This window comes from Poecilia formosa, unplaced genomic scaffold (genome assembly GCF_000485575.1).
Source record: "Poecilia formosa unplaced genomic scaffold, Poecilia_formosa-5.1.2 Scaffold6, whole genome shotgun sequence".
Taxonomy (NCBI): Eukaryota; Metazoa; Chordata; class Actinopteri; order Cyprinodontiformes; family Poeciliidae; genus Poecilia; species Poecilia formosa.
Genome location: NW_006799945.1, coordinates 3887431 through 3909987, shown reverse-complemented (window position 1 = coordinate 3909987; position 22557 = coordinate 3887431). Strand labels below are relative to the sequence as shown.

The window sequence follows — 22557 nt, the reverse complement described above, 5'->3', positions numbered from 1 at the left end:
TGACTGGTTGGCAATGCTTGAAGAGCTTAGATTCTGATTTAATAAACGTTTACACTGTGAACAGCAATGGGAACCAAAAAGATGGTCAACACCACCTTCCTTTGCACTCTTTAATTGAAATGTTTTCTATTAAAAAGTCTTTTAAACAATAAAACACCAGCCTGGATCAGGACATCTTGGACATTTTCTTTGTGAGCATTTACCAGCCAAATAATAAATGAAACAAATCTAGATCAAATTTCAACAAGTGTTTTTGCTAAATAGATCTTATTCTTTTGCACAATATTATCTGTTTTTAAAAGAAGTAAAAGTGAAAGAACCACATTTATTAGACTTAAGAAAAAGCACTACTTACTTTTTTCCATTTTCTGGCAATTGTTCTACAAGAGGAAAGAAAAAAAAAGCACCAATAAATTTAACAACACATGGAAAATTAGCGCCAAGCTTACGTGAAAGATGCGTACATACAAAAACATACACACACAAAAAAACAACCCTAGCTTTGTTGGTTATTTGGAAACATTGCAATTGATATTGCAATCTATTTAATTTTATTTTTTAATCTATGCAAGCATCTACAATATCAAAACATTTAATATTTCTAAGACTAAGAGCACATCACATGTTTTTCTGGACACATTTACACACATTGGAATCTCACATTAACTTAAGGAATGGCAAAAGAGAAAGAGAATATTATGCAGTCTGCATTTCTCTGAGAACTGTCACTGAGGTCTGCAGAGAACTGCTTCACATTAGTGTTATGTGAAGTGAACCAACTTCATGCACGGTAAACAGTCCAGCCCACAATTGGTTTTACCTCAAACATTATGGTTGAAGTCGCCACACAAGGTTTCTATTAGATTAGGCATTGGGATTGGGTTAGCCACTCCATAATATTAAACTCTTTGGTCTAGTCCAGGGGTCTGCAAACTTTGCAACTTAAAGAGACTTTTCTTTTGCCCCCAGTCCTGTTAAATAAAACTCATTAAGAGCTGCAAGTGTCATGTGATCTTTTGAAAAAGACATCTTATTGTTTTTGATAAACATCTACTACAGAGAATTTGTTGCCATTTTAAAGAACTGCTATAAGTTTTTAAAAACTCCCATTGCAAACTGTTTATTCTCTTCAGAATAAGACACAACATCATGATATAGTGTTGGGTCTGTTGGGTCAGACAAAGAAACTTGGCTTGTATTTAAAGTTTGTGGGTCAAGTCTGACACTTGCTGAAAAAGTTACATTTCACCAAAGAGATGCAATTTCTTCAGCAATGGGAGTTTGCTAGTGCTTCTTGGCAAGAGCATAACTTTACATGTCCAAAAGCTGAACATTGGGGAATTTAAACAAAACAAAAGAATAATTTTATTTCACATAACCAAAAACAGTGATCAGTCTACTTAATGATATTGGATATCTATCATTTTGAAAATAACAGTATGGGTACCAACCACTTTTCATTCGCAGTTAAAATACAAATAGCTTCATTTATATAGAAATACATCTTATCTTTCATCGAGTGCAATCTACATTTACTGTGGAGTTATAATGACCCTAACAGAAAAAGTAGCTAGAAGTTATTTCAGAAATGTTTTGAAACTATCCCACAGTCTTACCATAAGGTTGTCTTACAAATACCCATTTAAAAATGGCCCTTTACTTCTTTGCGCTGAGGTCAGTGCTCACCGTTCTCAGTGCCAGTCATTTGTGCGAGGATCCGGAAGGAGCGAGACTGGGAGGTACCGGTCCGTGGGTGCCAGTCCTCCGTGTCTTCAATAAGACGCTTTTTGCTGGCGTCACTCAGAGGGGACGCGCGCTTTTCAAGCTCCACACCAGCTTTCCTGTGCAGCAAAACGGGACATAAAATAAGTAACTTGGAATTTTGATTTGAATGGCCATCATCTAGATTACAGGTCTCAAACTCCAGATCCGAGGGCTGGCATCCTGCCCCTTTTAGATGCGTCTCTGCATGTCAAAAATCACAATACCCAGTTGTTATCACGACTCTATAAAACTTGAGAGTATGCGGTGATAATTCAGTCCTTTGATTCGGATTTGTTGGACCTGGGCCACGTTAGAAAGATGCAGGACATGAATAACATGGTCAATGTAAAAGGAACAGGCTGAAGGTATAAAGTCTTCATTCTTGGTGTCTAATTACTTGCTCAGTTTGTAACAAAAAAAATGCTACATTACTGGAATTTATACTTTTCAGATCAATTATTGCTTCAAAAAAATTAGAGAAATACAAGGAAATGTAATCTGCAGCAGGAGAACATTGGAAGCAGATTCAGAGAGAATATTGCTCTCAACTTTAAGTTCTGAGAGTGGCATAGTAGTAATTGTGTTTTCTGTTAACTGGGTTTGTGTCACAGTTGTATACTTTTTGAATATGCTCTAAAATAGACCAGTTTGTTCATTAAATAAATAGAAAAAGCACACATATTTTTTTAAATAAATAGATGTGTGCCATTTAAACTGCCCCCCTCCCCTTAAAATAAAACAACTGCATATAGTTGTTTTATTTAAAATATATAACTAATGCTATATATTTTTCCTGCCAGCAGTTCCAGATGTCACATAAAGTACAACACAGACTGGCCAGAAACTGGAATCAGTTTCTGCTAGCTTGGTTCTGACTGGTGATAAATGCGTCAAAAGCAGATGAATACAACTTTCTGTTTCCTGTTCATCAAATACAGCATGCGTCGTTAGGTAGTTTTTAGACTTCAGTACCAAAAGAAATAAAAACCAATAAGTTTATGGTTTGATGCATAAGCAGAGATGTTTTTTTGTTTTCTGTTGAGTTCAATACTACTAACACTTCATTGTTTCTGTTTGACACATATATATATATATATATATATATAAATAACAATCAAACCACAGTTACCTCCTAGGTGTGGTTGCAGGTGGAGTTCTGCAGGTGAAGAGTGAAAAGACAATTGAGGAAAGAAAAAACGGATAGAATCCAACATTTACAGACAGAAAAAATGAAGAAAGAATGGGAAATTAGGGATACCATTAGAAAGAAACTCAATGTTATCTTGATAAAATTTCATAAAGTGAATCTCCAAAAAAAACAAAACAAAAAACAACAAACATAATCTTTAGCAAAGCCGAGAGCTAGTGAAAACTGAAAGGGAAAATCTAATAACAAGCAGTAAATGGGAGTCAGTGCTGTACCACCAGGTGGCAGTAATGGGCTTTCAATTTTAAATATGATCTTTTACTTTTATACAATAATGCTGTGCTCTTTACTTGAATGTTTACATGCACTGTATATTATCCAGAGGCCCTTTCAAACTGTGAACAAATTTATCATCAAGAGATCAAACATGTGCGCCATTTTCCTCACGAATGCAATCGGAAAGACATGTTGCGTTATCCTTAGTCTAATGCAAACATACAGATGCAACACCAGCCTTCAATAAACTGATAGTCGTTACAGCTAAGCCAATCAGGTGCAGAAGCAAATGCCAAACACAGATGCTTATAAAGTGCATAAATAAAGATCTAAGGCTGTTCCACCAATTGGTGTCCAGGGAGGTTTTAGATAATGAATATTTACTGGGTTGTTTTTACTTTAAAGCGAGGTTCTCATGTTAGCCGTTGAGGTTTGTGAGGTGTAAGCATGCTTTAATATAATCATAACCCCGAAAGAAGTGGAGGCTGTAATCACAAGCTACTGCAACAACCACATTATCAATCATAGCACTAACTTGGTGTTTGTCTCATCCTCATCCTGTGGAGGGAAAAAAAAATTGTGCATGGAAAAGAATTAAAGCCAAGAAGGAAAAGGAACACCCTGAGAGAATGTACATCAAGAAAAACAAATCAGAAAAACAAAGAACAAAGCATGCAGGTTAGGACACAAACACAAAAACTAGACTCTACATCTATCTAGCTGTTTTAAGCAAAAGTAAAACTAGATTTTATTAGACTCAGAGTTTGAAACTGTTTTAGTTTGGTCTTTTATTTTTAACATCCGGACATTTTAACTCGCTTTAGCCCAGTGAAGTGAAAGTTAGTGAGCCAAAAGGTTCCAGATGAGGTCCAGTCCTCCTAAGCTTTGCTAAACTGTTGGTGTTGACATTATGAATCAATTTGATATCCAACTGTAAAGTCCTTCTAATAATTATTCCATCACTTTGAGGACATTGCCTGTCTGGTTGCTGAAATATGACAATAAAGACAAATTTGTGGCTTTAGAAATATTTTTCAGAGATTAGAAACAACAGTCATGGTGTGGAAACTTCAAGAGCAAAGCCAAATAAACCACATGCACTCCTGTTTAAGATGACTGAAGCCTTGATATAGTGAAACTGTAAAATTTTAGTCAAGATTGTAACATAAATATCTAATGCCTGGTTAACAATATACAAAAAAAAACTGTTGACAATTAAATATGAAAGTAAATAATAGATCTTCTGTTTTATTACACCACAATCAGATTCTTTGCTCCAAACACAATAAAAAATGTCCTCAATGTTGTTGCCAGTTCCCTTTTTTGGTTCATGCGGCTGAAAAATCAAAGTGTGCCCACAGTAATGCTGCAGCTGTGTGGTTTACATCCAAAACTTAATTTTGCTAAATGTCACAACATTGGCCCTTTGCTTTCTGCCATTGGCTCCATTAAATCTTGTGCAAAGAGGGGGTGGGAAACTGTGAGAAAATAGGATGAAGTGCTTCAATAGAAGGCAAATCTAGCACCTATGACTTTCCTGTCCTGGATGACTGCGAATCTACATAAGCATGAGAGGAAGTAGTAAAGCAAATAGGACATATCTTCCCGTTTCATCTGACTGTGACATAATAATGGAAACTATGCTACCAAACGGTTCACAATCCACTCAGAAAACTTCCTCCAACGGTAGAACTGAAACAAGCCACTCTGTCTCTTGCTGGGATTGAGATGATTCAAAACAGATACAAAGAGTGTGACTTCAACCTATGCCAAGTCTTTTATTTTATTTTTTTTCTTGCAATCAAGTGCATACAAATGATGATGTGTGGTTTCACCGTTTACTTTTTAAATTAGATAAATATTTTGAGGTGAAGTGTAGTGGAGTACAGAGTTTCATATGGTGGAGATCATAAAGAGTTATATTGGCTTTAATGAATTTTTCAGTCAGGGAAACCACAAAAATGTCCAACAACACCAAGTCTTGAGCTACAAAAATACCAGGCCTGCTTGACTAATGCAAACAGTAGCTGGAAATGGATCACTTAATTATTTATTCATTTATTTTAAGAAAGATGTGAAACAGAAATAAAACATGAAAACCTTGAACCTACCCATTTACATGCTCTGAGAGACCCTGGCTCTCCAAAAGGCCTCGCCTTTGTCCAATAGCAACTTCACAAGCATTGGCGTTGGAGTACAGGTTGATAGGTGTGTTATAGACGGAGGGCTGCGGGACATTAGGATGGGAAGTGGGGGCCGTCACTCTGGGTGAAGATGAGGAGTTAGAGGAAGTGGATGAGGCAGAGGGGGAGGTGAAGGCAGAACGGCCGGGGCCGATTTTGGGGGCAGAGTTTACTACGGCCGAATCTGAGGCGGGGAGGCTCGACTTCAATGCGAAGGGAGGCTGTGGAGGCTGAGAGGGAGCGGCTGGGGTGAAAGCTGATGATTCGGAAGGAATAGAGGCAACTTTTGGAGCAGTCTGGGAGGAAGAAGCAGCAACCCCACTGCCGCCGCCCCCAAATGGCCGAGCTGTCTTGTTGTACAAAGGAGTGGGCTGGCTTGGTGGTTTGGTGTATGTGGTGCTCGGCGCAGGGTGAGTGATCGGCACAGGCTTAATGATTTCCTGAGGCTCTTCCTGGATGAAGGTGAAGACAGACATGCACAAAAAGCAAATCCACAAAAATCCCATGCACTGAAGCCAGAACTCACAGCACAAACATAATAAAAATGAACTGTGCTCTCACGCTGGTGGACGAATCAAGTTACATCTCTGCCATACAAGCTAACTCAAGCAGTGCCCTGCAAAATTATTCATACCTGTTTTTACAAGTTTGCCACGTTATAACTACAAATTGGTGTTTGAAGATCATATATATATATATATATATATATATATATATATATATATATGATCTTCAAACTTTTCAGGTTTTTTGGGGTGTAAATATTTTGAAAACCATTTATAAATGTCTTTGCACTTTACATTTATGAAATAATTTGTCTTAATCAATCACATCTATTCTAGTTATTTACATAGGCATCTGAAGTTGTAAAGTGACAAAAAAAAAAAATTTCAAAGGGTGTGAATACTTTTGCAAGGCAATGCGTACATGCAAAGCCATCTCATTTGTTTTCCACATAATCTCAGAAGGGTTTTATAATGCGTGTTATTCAACTCTGATGCAGAGCTAAATGAATGTATCCCTTACCTTGTGTGATTCCTCTTTCGAGACAGCGGAGGCTCTGAAAAGACAAAAGAAAATATGAGTTACTCCACTTGAAGCTCGTACAGTTTGTTAAATCTAAAGTGTTTGGAAAAATATTAAAGTTTTTTTTTTTGTTTTTTTTGTTTTTACTTTGCCCAACTTATTTTAAAGGCTGGTTTGCAGAGGGAACAAAAGCAGTCAAATAGGCACAAATTCAAGCAAACATACATAAAACATTATACTTTGATTCTTGTACTAGATCCTGTGATCATTAAAAGGTCCAGTATGCATTTGATTTTCACAACAGCTGAAGCAGCTGCTACATTTTAAACCCGTGAAGGAGGTTCAGGGTGGTCTGCTCGTTTCTTCTTCCTTCTTATCTCACTCTGGAGGAGATGTTCTGGAAACTGAAGAACACCCAACAAACCTTTCAACCCACTTTTGATTTATTGTTGATAAGTGCGCAGTGTTACTATTCTATCAGTGTTTTGGACTTTTTCCTGTTAATGTACAACGCATTCTGTTTTATGTTAAAAATAAGTCAGAATCAGCGGTTTAAAACACTTAAAATGTTGGCTACTTTGAATGATGACAGGTTGTAATAACATTTTACAATATTTGGTCTGAGCTCCAGATAATGCAGCCCTTTTTTTTCCCCCTATGTAAAGAAAAAAAACAAAAAAAAAAAAAAACAAGAGGGAACAAAAGCGAAAAAACAGACATGAGGTAGAGAGGCTGGTCCTGGACCAGGAACTGTGGTACGTCTCCTGCCTCCCTTCCTGTCTATCGGGACAACAGACAACAAACTCACACATTTCCTTTCCAACTGAGCTGGTGCGCATTAACAGAGCCTGGTACCAGCTTGTTAAACAGCCCCACCCTGCAGAATCAAACGTCATCTGCGGCCATGCTTCCACTTACAATTTTCCACTTAACGGTTAATACCCAGCCTGCTTATTTTCCAATGAGCTGCACCGATGTATTATTGTAATTGCTTATGGAGCAACACATTGCCTCGCCAGGGAAAACAGTCAGAGGTCTAAAGATCAAACAGCACAGACTGTTTTGAACAGAACCCAGTCTATAATAATAATAAGGCACTATGTATCTGCTATCAGGGTCCCAGAATGGGGCAGCTGGGCGGATTCTCTCCGAGTCTGTCTATTCCCAAAGCAAACTGAACAAACACTCGACAGGGTGGTCCCCTGCACATCTGTTTAATTCAGACCTGTGGGAGTCCTGCACTTTGTGTAATCAAACCTGCTCTTGTAGTGCTGTCAGAAAGACAACACTAAGGGCACTCAAACATGCGTTCAAGTGACTTTACGCAGCATAAATGTTGGTTAATGTGTCTAAAAGTAGACATCTAAAGAGCATGTCACGTCGAGCATTTATTTTTAAACGGCAACCCCGTAGTTCAGCAATTCGCTTTCAGACTTCAGTTAATACATTATCCTTCACAATACCTAATGGAGTTGCTCATTTCGAAGCATCCTCTCCGAGTACATACGTTTTTTTGCACCAACTTTCACTGAATATAAAACTTTAGCAGCTTTGATTAAATGTTTCTACCAGCACCAGAGAATTAAGCGACTAAAATGTAATTTCATGCAATGCAGATCAAGCTGTGTGAGACTGGACCGTAAGCATCGGTCACCATCAGTGTTTCAGTCTTGGCATAAATTTGCCCTTAGACTTAGGCTTTGACTAGGCCATTCTAAGAAATCACAGAGGACATATTGTTTGCAGGTTGATGTGCAGTGTTATTCTGCCACACACCGTTTTGCCAAGTTAGGGCAAAAAGTTAAATTTTGGTCTCAAATGAACAAAGTATATATATATATATATATATATATATAAAATATAGCCTATATTCTTATCCTTTAATTACATTTTGAGCTATTTTGAGTTGGTCCGTCATGTAAAACCTCAAGTTACATTTAGTGTTTTTACAAGACATTGTAAAAAAATGTATGTATAACCAGAAAGGTTCATTGCATTTTTAATGCCTTCAAACTGAGCCATTATTGAGCAACATGTTGCTTTGTTTGGCTTACATTCATTAAGATTAGCTTCACGCTTCCCCGAAGAAAAAGGTTGCTTTCATCCGTTAACATGTAAGGTATTTCAGAATAAGTTTAATGAGTTGAGTAACCTGGCCCCCGGTGCAGAAATTGTTTAGTCAGAGAACAAGTCTCAATCTGAAAGAACGCTTCGCATTTTCGAAATTCTTTTACCGGAAAAGCTAATATTTGTCTGGTACAAGTAAATGTGAGAGAAAAAAAAAGATGATGCATCTCATGATGTTCATCAATGCATGTTTCTTTGTGTACACACCCTGACACACAGCTGCAGCTTCCAAGAATAAGGAGGTTAACAAGAGCAGTAAAGCCTGAGGGCAGAGCACACTGACGCATTTCCATCCTGCCTGTGTCTCTTTGAGGGCCAAGAGAAACAGTCTGGCATATGGCAGTTGACTGAATGATGGAGTGTCTAATTGACAACTTTCTCAGTACAGGCTTGTGGATCAACAACTTGCATTTCTTTTTTTTTTCTTTTTTTTACAAAAGTCAAATTGGGCATATACGAGGAGCCTCTCGTTTTCCTTTAATTTCGAAAAGTTTTGGTAGCAAACATGAGTGAAACGGCTCCATAAACGTAATTAAATGACCCGCGATAATCCTGTGACTCCAGGCATCCGTCTCCGTCTTGTGCCATGATCTCTGGTTACAGTTTTGTTTACTATTTTTAAACTGGAGCAGATTGAGACTTGGAGCTTGACAGGGTTATGAAATATGCAGGAAAACATTTCTGATTGTAGAATCCAAGCAATCGTTATTTACTCCAAACCACTGTGGACCAAGAATGTTCTCTTTAAAAAAAAAAAAAAAAAGTTGACCCATCACCTGAAGCACATTTCTAGGATTAAAAAACTAATATCCCAATAAGTTTATATCTAGTCGCATAGATTACTGCAACAATGTCCTCACGTTTCCCTAAACAGTCAGCAGCTGCTGCTCATGTTATCACGAAAACTAGGAAAATAAATCACCCCAGTTCTAAAGTCCTTACACCAACTTCCTGTAGCTCAAAGAATAGACTTTAAAAAAGCATATTAGTTTATAATCACACAATGGTTTTGCATCCAAATACATTAAACATGTGCTGTAGTTGTATCAACCTTCCAAAAGACTTGTGTCTTCTGACAAAAGTCTTCCCTGCATCCCCACAACCAGATCCAAACAAAAAAAAGCAGCATACAGTTTGTGTGCTCCACTAATCAGGAACAAACTTCCAGAAAACTGCAAAACAGCTGAAACACAGTTCCTTTAAATCAAGACTGAACCCCATTTGTTTAGAGAGTTCTCTGATTAAAGACAACTGGAACACAAATTAATTCTAGTTTTCATTACAATGGTGTTCTTGAGAAAATGTGAGATTTGTTGCTTGCTTGTTCTTTCTAAATCATGTAAGGCAACTTCAGTACCCCGTTAATAAAACATGCTATACAAATGAACTTGCTTTGCCTTAAAATCTGGTTTCTCCAATAAATATACATTTATTTAATGCATCCAATTTATGCACAAGGTCTCTTCTACATTCTTTGTTAGTGTGAAAAACTCTCTACAAAAAAAAGGATGGCACGGTAACTAGCATCAAGGTATAATTAGGCTTTAAAAATAACTTTTTCAAAAATGTCTTTAAGGTAAATCTGTTTTAAAACTAGAATTGAATGAAGATTTTGCTCTAATTTTATCAGTTAAAACATTGAAGGGAATCTATATACACAAAACTTACTTTCCGTCTGGAACTAAATAACGTGACAAAATTCATTTGGGCCGACTTTTAGAATTCAGCATAACTTTTATCGGCAAGAGGAAAACTTGCCTAATATTTTAAATGATTGGAATTAGCAATTTGCTTAACACGTGTTTAACATTTTTGTTCATTTTTTACATTCTATTTTGAGCCATCATCAGTCAAGCTCACTGTCTAAATGTTTTAAAGAAGTGCTAGAAACCTCCAATCAACCGTCAGCATGCCAGCGATGACAGAAACATGCCATGGTGCACCACAGTAAACACTGAGCAGCAGCGCTGCTTTCTGTTGCTGTCGGTTGCCTGGATACATCGCAAACACACTTTTCATCCTGTCTGCATGTTTAGCGATTGTGTAAACATATCAAACAGAAGCACTGTGCCTTTCATATCAGCAGTCCCAGGCACTATCCTGACGGAAGGAGTTCACCGTCTGCCATTTCTTTGTGCCTCGTTGTGCATGAGAGCACGATAACTCCTGTCATGTACTTTTTTGTCTTAAGCTGCAGAGTCTCATATCTGTTCAAATAATGCCCGAAGCCCCCCATTGTTTTTTTTGTTTTTTTCCTCTTTGCTTTACTTTCAGCTGCCAGTATACATCTGACTAAGGCGATCGGGAGTCTGTGGGGCTCTGAATAGTGGCCTCTACTTCACCCTGTAAACTGTAGCTTATTGGATGTGGTGATATATAGGAGAATGCATGCAGATAAAATCCAGAACTTTTCAGTACTTGAAGGTTTCAGATCAAGTAAAACAGGTTTAAAAATATCAGGAAAAAAAAAAAAAAGACAGAATTGTTGAATTATGTTGTTTCCACGGACTATCTGTGATTTATTTTTAGCTGGAAGAATCTGAAACATTCAAAAACAATAATGAAAATGATATGTACAGGAGATAAATGCATGTGGTTCAACCGTGAGGCTCACTCTTTCTAATCCATCATCTTTGAGGTTTTGGATCAAGAAGAAACCAGCCACTGCCTGACGGACGCAGCGTTTCTCTGCACTCTGCTGTGTGTTTCAAAGACAATAAATAAACAATTATCATACTTTCCTAACCCTGCTTCCCACAGCCATCTGGTGACCGACTAGTGGCTAAACAACAAGATTTCCTTGATATTAGAATAAAACGTGCCCATAAACTGGAAACTGCTGCTCATAGTAACAACCAGAATGAAATGGGAGTTTGAAACCTCAAGACGTCAGTCAGTTCTGCTAAATGAACACAACGTGTACACAGAAACTAGAACATGTCCAAGATGTTCACTAAAAGCTCTTTAAAGTTGTTTTGATGTATGAAATTTTATTTTTAAAAACAGCAAAATGGTCGTTGTTTTAATCAGTGAGTTGAAGTTCAAATACTTATCTCTGGAAGTGTTTCAGTTATGTTGTTTCCATTTGTAAAAAAATAAAAAATAGATTTTTGTATTCCTTGCAGTTTTTGCATTCCAAACTTACTGACTCACTTTTGCTTTATGTAATGATGACACGTGTAAAAAAAAAAAAAAAACATCTATAATACGAGTCTAAACAGGAAGTACTTACTTTCATTTTCAATGCATTTTGCCCTTTCAGGTCTGCCAGGGTTATTTGTGAATCTCCACTTTGGAATACTCCATGCATTTTGGGATAAAGGGAGAAGAATTTAGTTTTCTCCCAATTCACAACAAAGTTACTTTTTACCTGTGATGTCTCCATTTCCGAACAGATGATGAATTATTCCAAACAAATTATTAAGTTTTTGTGGATATATCTGTACAAAAGGCTAAATGCAGGAGGTTTTTATAATCATATTGATGATCATAAGTTTATACTAACAAATTGTTCAGGATACTGGTAGTAATGCTGCGGGTTGGACCTCTCTCTGAACAAACAGGCTTGTTCCAATGGTCAAACAGCCAAATTAAACATTGCATTATCCTTCCTGGTTATAATTTCCATACACAGAGCAGCAATGCCAAATGTCATTTCACACATAGAGCACATAGAGCTGCAGATATCATCATTCCGGCACATTTTGTTGGGATTTCGACCACTTCTGCTTGTTCAGACTCAACATGTAATTTGCTATAATTTACTCGCTTCATGGAGTAATGGAATTACAGCAGGACAAGCAGTGGACTTCCTCAGTTCATTTCCTCTCTGATGAAAACATGTTTACCCCTACTTTGACTCAGAAACATTCGTCAAATAGACCGAGCGGCTCTGGGCTCTCTCAGATTTTCATATGCATTTTAGTTGGACGTTTATTTGCAAGTTAGTGAAATAAACAAGACAAAAATACTGTATAACATTGTTATAACTCAAAAATGTTCAGTATTGTGCATGTTTAAAGCCACAGTATATGCAATACAGGATTTTATATGACGTGCGAATGCTAACAGATCTAATTTTAACTAGAGAAATTAATACATATCCAAAAAAAATGAAGTGTGAGGTTATTTAAACATCAAGTCCCTGCAGTCTCCTTTAAATAAATATTAATGCAAGAGTGTTTCTCTCTAGTCAGATGTTTTGCACTCCTCCTCCAGATGGTTTGGATTCTAAAGTGGCTTTTTAAGGAAGTGCTTGGAGAACGTAAACTATGACAAAGTGACATAACTGGGCGAAACTGTCCCATTAATCATCTCCCAACACTCTCACTCTGCAGTTGTAACGTCAGAAGCCTTATCAGTGATCATCGAAACCATAAATTGCTCACAGAGAGAAGAAAGGATTAACTGTTGATCAGAGGGAAATGCTTGTTTCTTTTACCAGTTATGCACCTCTCCGATATCTGAGGTGTTTTAGAAGAGAAGAGTAGCATTTGCGTATTTAGGTTATACAATTTTGGAACTATTTTTACAATCATCTTGATTTATTCTAAACGCTAAATAAAATGCAAGTAACCAAAAACGCAGACCACAATTACGCACCGCTTGTAACAACAAGACCCTTGTTGTTTTGGGGGTAATTGGGCTGTAGTTTACTTGCTCCATGAGACCAGAATTGTTTGATGTTTCATCGTGCATCAGCAACACGCAGCAGATTATACACAGCTGTGGGACAGGACTATTTTCAGACGGTTTTCCCACGACTAAAGCAAAGAGGCTCCTTTTTCCTTTGATGTGGTGATGGAATGGCAGGATGGGCAAAGCAGACCGAGTTTAGCCGTCAACATGTTTTACGGCGAGGAGAATGTGCGTGCTTCGGCTCCATTTGTCTCCGTCTAACACAAGAGATACTTTTCGCTCATTTCAAATATAGCCACCTCAATGATTACTTCACTTAAACTTGAATAACAGCAGGCCACATTATCATCATCAGCAGCAGCAGCATTATGCTGCTTCTCTGTTAAATGCATTTAAACAGACCAGCTTTGAGCTTCTTCACCTTTTCTATTGTGCCGTCAAACTTAGACGCTTCAAAGCAAGCAAACATTTACATCCAACAAACATAGCCTGACTAAATACAATAACAAGCTTCAAAATGACAGTTTTTTTTTTAAAGGAAAACAGGTTTTCCAAACCAACTTGAACATGTTGTGAGACAGGTTCTACTTAAGTTTCTGGGTTCTGGTAGCAATGACGCCCAGTTGCTTGGATAATTGCTTTTCGATATAGAGCCTGGGATCCAAATATTGCTCCTTTTGCCTTAAAAATATACAAATTTCAGAAAATAAACACATAAAAACAAAAGAAATCTGCAAAGTGGCAGAAACCTTTTTACAGTCTTGCCTTAAAAACAACAACAAAACCGATCAATTCTCATGTGCTGCTTTCTCTGAATAACAACATGTACAATAATCTCTGAAGCATCAATGAGCTTCAAGACCTAAAGTTTGCATTCAATAAGGCTTACGGTCTTTGAATATTATATTTTTGGGTAACAAGAGAATAGAGGAGCAGCGTCGAATGTCTTTGCAATATGCTAAGCTTTAAACGACATGTGCAGACCATTAGTTACAGACTGTAATAACCTAGAATTAAGATTAAGTACTTCATGTCCTCTTTATGTAGCATGTAAGATTCATATGTATAACATTGCGGCTTCACAAACATCCACTTTGGAAATGACCTTCTGAAGGCCAAAATGGAGCTGAACCTCAAAGTAAATTTGCATTAAACTGCCTTTTTTTTTTTTTTTTTTTTTACAATTTAAGTATAATGCTGCAATGTGAACTCTTCCCACTCTCACGGGTGACGTTTAGCTTTCCAATCACGCACGAGCATAAATTCAGTTTAAAGCCTTTGCAGACATTTTCTGTAATTACCAAGTAGATGACATGATGCTCAAACGATGTACATGACCAACAAGCTTACGCCTCCGAACCCTTATGAAAGGACTGCAGAAGCTTTTGCTGTGGTATTTCCTGGTGGGTAGCTTTTAAATACTAATAAAAAATAAAATTAAAAAAAACTTATTTGACTGGGTAAAGAATTTTTTTAAATAAACATTTAGATTTCTAATACAGTCTTTACTCCACATACATGCATTTTTGTAGATTTTTCTTGCACCGACATCGGTTACTCTCATTTTGGCACTGCCTTGTTTGCTGTGAATTTGGCTGCATAATCAGTGAGGCAGAGTTTATTTGTTTCTCGTTATATTTTCGATTGCGATGGTGATAAGGAGCTACACAGCCACCTGATTAAGTTAGAAGGGTACAAAATGCAATGTGCTTGGAGAAGGAGACCAAGGAACAGAGCCACTGTCAGCAGATGGCTTCAACCGGATCCGCATCAAATAACTACTCCACTCCTTCAAAGATATATTTTAGACAAGCCAAGTCATTTATCTTTTTGTAGAAAATACAGAAGTTATTTTTTATTTCAATGCGACATCTTTTTTGTCACATCGTCACTGTAATGCTGATGTCTTGCGACATGGATTTTTTCTGTTAGGTCTGCCTCTTATCCCGTTCGATATGTTTCCAGCAGCTTTCATTGACAGCCTGTCCATTTCAGCTAAATCTGTAATTTATTCTGTATGTTGGCATCTCTGTTGGTTTTACAGCTACAATGCACACAAGCAAAATAAACTGAGAAGGAAAACAGTCTAAAAATCAAACTTGTATTTAAAAAAAAAAAAAAGTGTATTTTATGTGCAACTGTTACCTTTGTAGAGTGAGGCTGAGGTTGCCTGTGCAGGCTTTAATCTTGTTCTGAGCCTCAAGGTGATTCATGCCTTCTGAGGAAATCCCATTAATGGAAAGGATGATATCTCCAATGTTCATCCCAGCTTTGACTGCCTTGCCCCCGTCAGTCAGCTGCAGTGAAACAAAAAGCATAAAAATGTAAGGCCAGGGTTAGGAAAACATAGTGCTCTTTAGCAAGAAGTTGTAGTTTCTTCAATTCCACGCACCATTTCAAACTAAGTACTTTCATTTTCATTCCTATAAACACCTTTGAGGAATTAAAGTTAAGCACATTTTGTTTATTTTTGTCTTGAGACCACTAATCATTACGATCTCTTTTCCCTTTCCTTTCGTATCCGATGAGATGGGAATCTTATTCTCCACACATTTATTAGATGAAACTGGATTTCCACTATAAACAATCTGTACATAAAACACCCCCCACAAAATTTCGCATAAACACATTACAAAAGAAGTCTTATTGAAGCCACATGGTTTGAAAGCTTGCAACTTTTATTTAAGAAACTTCTCGGCTATAATGTAAAGAATATTCAGTCTGGAACGAAGCTCAAGTTCCAGCTCATCGTCCTTTAATTAGTCCATTTTTGGAAGTTTCAGTGCTGAAAGTTAAATCTCTCCGAGTTCAACGCTCTTCCTAAATTGATAAGTTTTTATGTGATTGCGCACGAATGTTTTTGGGGTATTTTTAGTTGCATGGAGGCATGGAAAATTGTAATTATAATAGTCTGTAAAGAATTTGAATTTAATACAATCAACTAACAAAGCCGTTCTTGAATCAGATAACAGGTTGAGGGTAATCGCAAAGCTAGATAGGGAAGTGAATTTTATTTCTAAAGCACCTTTCACAGACTAAAATCAAAATAATATAATTTTTACAATATTAAAAACTACGTGCTGAAACCATCTGTAAACACTTCTGACATCCCGACGATTTGCCAAAGCAAATGAAAAGCGAGCAGAGCATAACTGTTTACGATGGGCTCCATAAAAACCCCGAAGAGGACAAAGTATCACCTGACGGTTTTCATTATGGAAGCTTCAACAGGGCCTTAAAAGGAGTTTTGCACACAGAAGCGAGAGTAAAGACTAAAGTTTCACCAGATCTCCCATCAATTTCCCCCCATGCTGAGACTTGCATTTCACACATGGGAATAACGTCATAAAATCGTTACGACTGGACAACACCCTTCCAGGTGTGATGACTGATCTGTCATTACATACAAGCGCCTCATCAGTCAGTCAGCACTCTCTTAACACACTCAAATCCTGCACTCCTATGCTGGCTGCCAAAAGGACTCTGTACTCATCATCTTATGCCGTCTTTATTACCTCCATAACTTCATGTCATCCTTCAACATGACGGCAGAATATAACTCAATGTGACAAGACAACTAAATGAACTCTTCAAAGTTCGGTGGAAAGCAGAGGTTTTGGTTATTGTGTCTGTTCACAGAACTCTGACGTCAGATATTGAAGTGAACAACAAAAAAACTCTGAAAAGTTCTAGTATCTGTCATCTTGAATCGGTTATCCTTGTGCCCACACAGTTGAGTGAAACTATTTATATGAACAAAACTGATAAGGGCAGAGAAACAACAAAACCAAGATATCCTCTTTCCTCACTGCTAAAGAATGCATTCAGGTTGGGCAACTCTGACATGTAGCCATTGTCCCATTGTGTTTACTCTTAACTTAACAAAATAGAGGAAAAGAATGGGAAGGGGAATGAAGGAATGAGGAAGTGACAGCATCTGTGCCAAAGACAGCCACTTTTTTTCTTTTCTTTTTTTTTTTTAAGTCTTGAAAAGTGCTTTCTTCCACTCAGTTGTTACTTGATCGGTAGCAGGAAGTCCAGAACCCAAAGCTGAGGCTGATGTATGCATACCGACGTCTAGGGCATCTATAGTGCGGTTATATCACTCACAAAAGCCCAGTGTGCAGACAGGCTCTCTGCTTTAACTAAATCACTCGCTCATTACATGCATGATGCACAGTCACTGGCACCTACAAGCATTTAGTGAATCGCATAGGCACTTTTAATCAAGCAACCCACATTCTCAGATTAATAATCATTTCTTACAACTTTTGTTTTTCCACACTTGTTGAGTTTCCAAAACTCACTTAGCACTGGCTTTACAGCAGCACGAAGTTGCCGAAGAGAGATGACTTTACCTCGGCCTTTAATGCATAACAAAAGTACCGATAGATTCTCAGACTCTCGTTTTGATTTGGAAAAGTGTGTTTATTAAAATGTATTTTCTCAACTTTTAAAATATCTTATTTTACTCATAGCTCAGACTTTCAAGTCTAAAGTCTTCTGAATCCCACGGTACAAGAGAAAAGTAATTGGAATGCTGCGCAGTCATCATACTCACATTTGTACGCTTGAACAGAGCAGATAAAAATACTTCTTGGCTCCATTTCTTAATTCCTTAAGCATTTACATAAAGCACAGACAAACATATGGGTTGTCAACAATATATAATGGTTTAATTTGTGGTGAACAAACTGTATTTTGTACATCCCAAATCCCCCCCCACCCCCCACCCAATCACTCATGTGGACACAAAACAAATAGATGTTGAGTAAGAATCTCCGGCATGTGCAGTCTATAAATATAAATCAAGAGAGGTCTGAGTGAGACTCGTGACGGAAAGCAGATAAGCAATAAACAGTGACATTCACTGCTCTCCAAAGAGAGAAATATCACTGCGTTTTACCAAGTCTTATTGGTTTTATTCTACAATTTCACATCCACCATCAAAACATATAATGGTTTAAGTCTTTGCGACATAAAATGGAAAAAGGTCATGTAATGGGTGTGTAAAAATATAATTTAATTACCGGACTGGTTGGTGGATATGCTTTTTAAATGAATAAGGGTATCTGTCCAGCTGCGTTTACACGAATGGGATTTCAGCCATATTGTAGTGAGGCTGCCGTTTCGTGGTTTCCTTCTCCACACTGGTGAATTTACTGCTGTGGAGTCACTAATAATGACTGGTTCTTTCACTGTGGTTCTGTAAATCCAGTAAGCTGGGAGCTGGTAAAACAAGCCATGTTCTACAGCACTAACTGAGAAGTTATGACAAATCTTGCCAACATTGTCCAAAAGGAAATAATAATAATAATAGTAAAAAATATACAAGTAAGATGCCAAAACTGTAATCTAATCCTAGATGAAAAGACGCCTAAAATACAAAACAGCACTCCATTGGTTCTACATGTGCTTCATTGTAACAGTCAAATGAAAAAAAAATAAATAAATAAAACTTTCTAAGAAAATTCACTATCCACATTCAATATTTTACTGAACAGCTTAGCTAGCCCAGTGCTTTAAGCTTCACACTTCAACACCATGAAGACACCAACCACCTCCCTTGCTTCTCAGCGTGCAACTTCCTGCCTTCAGTGAAAGTATGGAGTAAGGAGGAGGATTGTTGCTTCACATCTGAGACGTCATGCTACAGGAAGTATCTTGCGGTGGGAGCTGGAAGGCCAGTCAGCTGCATGTCACATCTGTGAAGGATGGAGTTAAGACAGAGAACCTAATATGGAGAAGTCTTGAGTTTAAAGACCAAGTCATCGCAAACAAGGAAAGGCTCACGGAAGCTCATTATGTCACAATGTTCCCTGTTGGTATAGCTCCGAGGTCATCTGAAGCCACTCAAAACGAGACACAACATCATAATTAGGCATGAGCCAGTATGAAATTATGACTGTATCATAAGCTAAAAATATTACAGTTTCATGTTGTCACGCCATTATAATTCCAGCTCAAAAATGGCTTATTTTGCAGTGTCTTTAGGATGATTTGAGGTGAACGCACAGTTGTTTTCTGAATTGTGGGCTGACCTTCACTCTTTGACATAACCCGTTGCAAAAGAGCAATTCGGACCAACGTGAATTTAACCGGAGTCTCAAATTAGTCTTCCACTTAATTCACAAAATACTTGGAGTCCTCATGTAGGAAGTTTCAAATTTAGATGATTGCTATATATACTTTACTTCTAGGGGGAAGCTTAAGTCCTTCAGTATTTAAGCAAGAAGCTGCAGTTCTTCTATAAATGCTGTGGAGAGTACATAGTCTTCTAACATCATCTGTTGTTAGCCACCGAATTAAAAACAAGCTCATAAAGATGGCTGGTTCTATTCTGGAGCATCTGGAGAATGTAGGGGGATTCTTTATAACGTAAAGAATATCATACAAACACTGAGAATCCTCTTCATCTTCAGTCAGAGACTTTTTTTAGAACCACTGTAAGACAGGCCACTACAGGGAATCCTTTCATCCCCAGCCATCAGCACCTACAGCAACTCTTTGAATGGAATTGTATAATAACAGTGACATCATTTAATTTCCCTTTTATTGTTTGAAATTGAATCATGCCTCAGCATCAGTAATGTTGAAGTACCATTTAGTCAGTTTGTATTCATGTTGAAGAGTAGCACACAGCGGGGGACAGGTTGTTCAAATAGCACAGGCTCATCTTCTCAAAGCCAAGCATCCCAATTAAGGACATGAACAGAGGTAGACAAACTGTTGTCATGGTTTGATCCCAGTCCGTTACTACATCAATCTGGCGGCTAGAAAACCTGAGATGCCAAGGAAAACCTTAAAGGACCTCTTAGTCAAATTGCCATGACGACACAAACAAAAACACGTAGCAAAGTACCGACCCTGCACTGAATACTAAACGCTCTTTATAGACAGGTCCAGAAAAGAGCCAGCTGGTTTAGCCTCCTGAGCCAGAAGATATGGAAAAGTTTGAGCCAAGAGGGCAGAACTGGATCCCAACTCCATCATTGTTCGGTTTGAAGTGAAACGTTCAACAACAGCTTTCTGCTACAGTAAGAGAACAACATAAAAGATACCCAAGGTTCTTCCAAAACATTTTGCGTCGCTCTAAAGAAAAATCCATTACTATGAACGCCCAACCATATTTTGACAGTGGCACAGAAAAATGCCAAAAGTTGTAGTCAAAGCTATCCCCATAAAACAGATCATGAGCTTCAGCATGCAGGGGTTTTTTTCTAGTCACATGGAAGAAATCATAAAAAAGTTTTAATTCCTCCAAAAAGTTGTCTAAATCAAATTGAAGTGACAGCACAGCTTCTCTTTATAGCTCTGCCATATTGCAGGAGGGAGCCTGAAAGCAGATGCCCTCCTGGAAGCTTGAGGCAGACACAGACCAATCATACCGGGATCAAACACAGACTGCAGAGAACAGCTATCCATATGGAACCTGAACGCATCTCCAGGAGCCTGCACAACTGATGGTTAAGGAAAATACAAGCTGCTTTCCAGCTAAGCAGCACAGACCACAGCTTGTCTGTGTGGTTTCCGAAAATGCAGGGTATGTTTTGTTTTTTTCCCCTTTAACAGCTTGCTTTTATTTGTTTCTGAACCAGCAGTTATGGTCAAGTCCAAACAGCCAACATGATCAAGATGCCAAATAAGATATTAGGTTTTGAGTCGCAATATTTTCTTCAATGGAAGGCATTTTACCTAGACCCATGTTTTTGAGGTGATGTTTTTATATTGTGTTAAAATTTCAAACCTTTTCCCTGAACCAGTTCTCAACCTGCCAAGAAGCGGAAAAAAAAATTATAAAAAATTCAAATAAACAGACACTTTAAGTGTATATAATACTTCTTTTACTATAAGCAACAACATTTCTAGTACAAAATGCTTCCCAGAGTAAGTTTCCGCAGTATTTCATGGTGGTTTATAGAGGTCTGTCGAGTCTGCGGAGAGGAAATTAAACTGCAGTTTTGGCCACCGTCTCGTGTCCTGGATTTAAAAGACTTTCAGAAAAATGTCTGAGAAGAATAATGGTTGGTGAGTGAAGGGGCTGTTTAAAGGCAGATCAAAGAGAGCAGTAAAAGACTGGTGCAAACAAAATTAAACTAACAATACTCCCAGACAGGGCAAGTGTCCCAATTAATGTTGGAATATCTTTGGGAGGAGTTTGGTCTAAAAAAGCTTTAAAAAAATAGAAATAATCAAAATTAACACCTTAAAAAAGCATATTAAATTTATGTCCAATCTTAATGCAATTTCTATGGCATAATTTCTATTCAGATAGAGTGGAATTAACTTTGCCATACTAAAAATATAGTGGCTAAAAGCAGTGCTTTACTGCAAAGCTTCCTGCAGAGACCAACCTAAAATTAGCCTGTCTGTTTTCAGAAAGTATCACAAGCCCTTACAACAGCAAATAACGAGAAAATAAAAAGTAACGGGCCCAACGGACAAAGAAATAGATTCAGTGCTGCTCCTCTGGCATACATATTCCAAGGGAGAATAAAAAGCATTTTGAGCGCATTTTCCAGCTGTGGAAAACAGTCAAAAGGGAACTCTGAAAAGAAGCGCAGCAGCCTTGTACTAAATTATCTGGAAGAGTCGCAGGAAAAACAAATCGCGGCACCCCTCCACCACACACACACACACACACACGCACAGACACACAAGTATATAATTGAGTCCTAGCTCTATAAATCATTCATGAGGTACTGGGTGGTCCTAGTTTGAACAATTAACGGCACTGAATCAAATTTGTTATTCAACAAAACGTCAAATACAATTTTAGTCTGAATATTGTAGTCCAATACATGTGGTATTGGACTACAATGTGAAAGCTGTGCTACAACAGTTTGGTGGATACTACTCTTATTTCATCTCTTGCAGTCATTAAGAGTTATTTTAAGATCTAAAGCCCAAAATTCCCTATACGGAAATCCCAATAATTGTCTGTGGTCGTCCTGCGACCAGCCTTATACTTTGTTCATAACCGTTGGATCACTTGCATATGCTAGACATATGTAAAGTCAAGTCATTGCATCATTACTCTACGGCGGCGTCATTTATCAGAGCAAGTTCAAGCTCAGATGTCAACAGACGCATACTCCTCAACATGGCAAGTATATTTAACATCTCTGATGAACCTTGAAACAAGCTTGAGGTCAACACAGTTTTCTACCTCACCAACTGAATGAAGGGATTAAAGGAGCAGCTAAACTTTTTGCAGATGTTTGCAAATGTGTCTTGTCCACCAACTCTGACGGATCGCTTCCAATAATGCTCACCATGTCTAAGTTGAGATTAAATTATATATCGTACCACCACACAGTCAGGACACAAACCAGCCGCCAAATTATAAACCAAGGATAGATTCATTAGAGATTTTTGAAATAAAATGCAGGCTAG

The 22557-nt window shown here is 37.8% G+C and overlaps 1 protein-coding gene and 1 long non-coding RNA gene across 4 annotated transcripts in view; one reads left to right on the top strand and one right to left on the bottom strand.

Annotated features, from left to right (window-relative positions):
• Positions 1–22557, bottom strand: part of pdlim5b (PDZ and LIM domain 5b) — a 37629-nt gene that overhangs the window by 6599 nt on the left and 8473 nt on the right. For 2 of the 3 annotated variants that reach the window (XM_007568428.2, XM_007568420.2), the window contains exons 3-7: positions 15307–15458; positions 6397–6430; positions 5299–5822; positions 1687–1841; positions 356–380 (exon numbers count right to left, since the gene is read on the bottom strand). In XM_007568428.2, coding sequence (XP_007568490.1) covers positions 356–380; positions 1687–1841; positions 5299–5822; positions 6397–6430; positions 15307–15458 — 890 coding nt within the window. Of the gene's footprint in view, positions 1–355; positions 381–1686; positions 1842–2893; positions 2921–3722; positions 3746–5298; positions 5823–6396; positions 6431–15306; positions 15459–22557 lie in introns of all 3 variants that reach the window. The other variant, XM_016679950.1, reaches the window with a different exon arrangement.
• LOC107838235 (uncharacterized) lies at positions 5813–17701 on the top strand. The gene is made up of 3 exons (XR_001664303.1): positions 5813–6042; positions 6516–6526; positions 17691–17701. It is a non-coding gene; the product is annotated as an uncharacterized LOC107838235 (long non-coding RNA).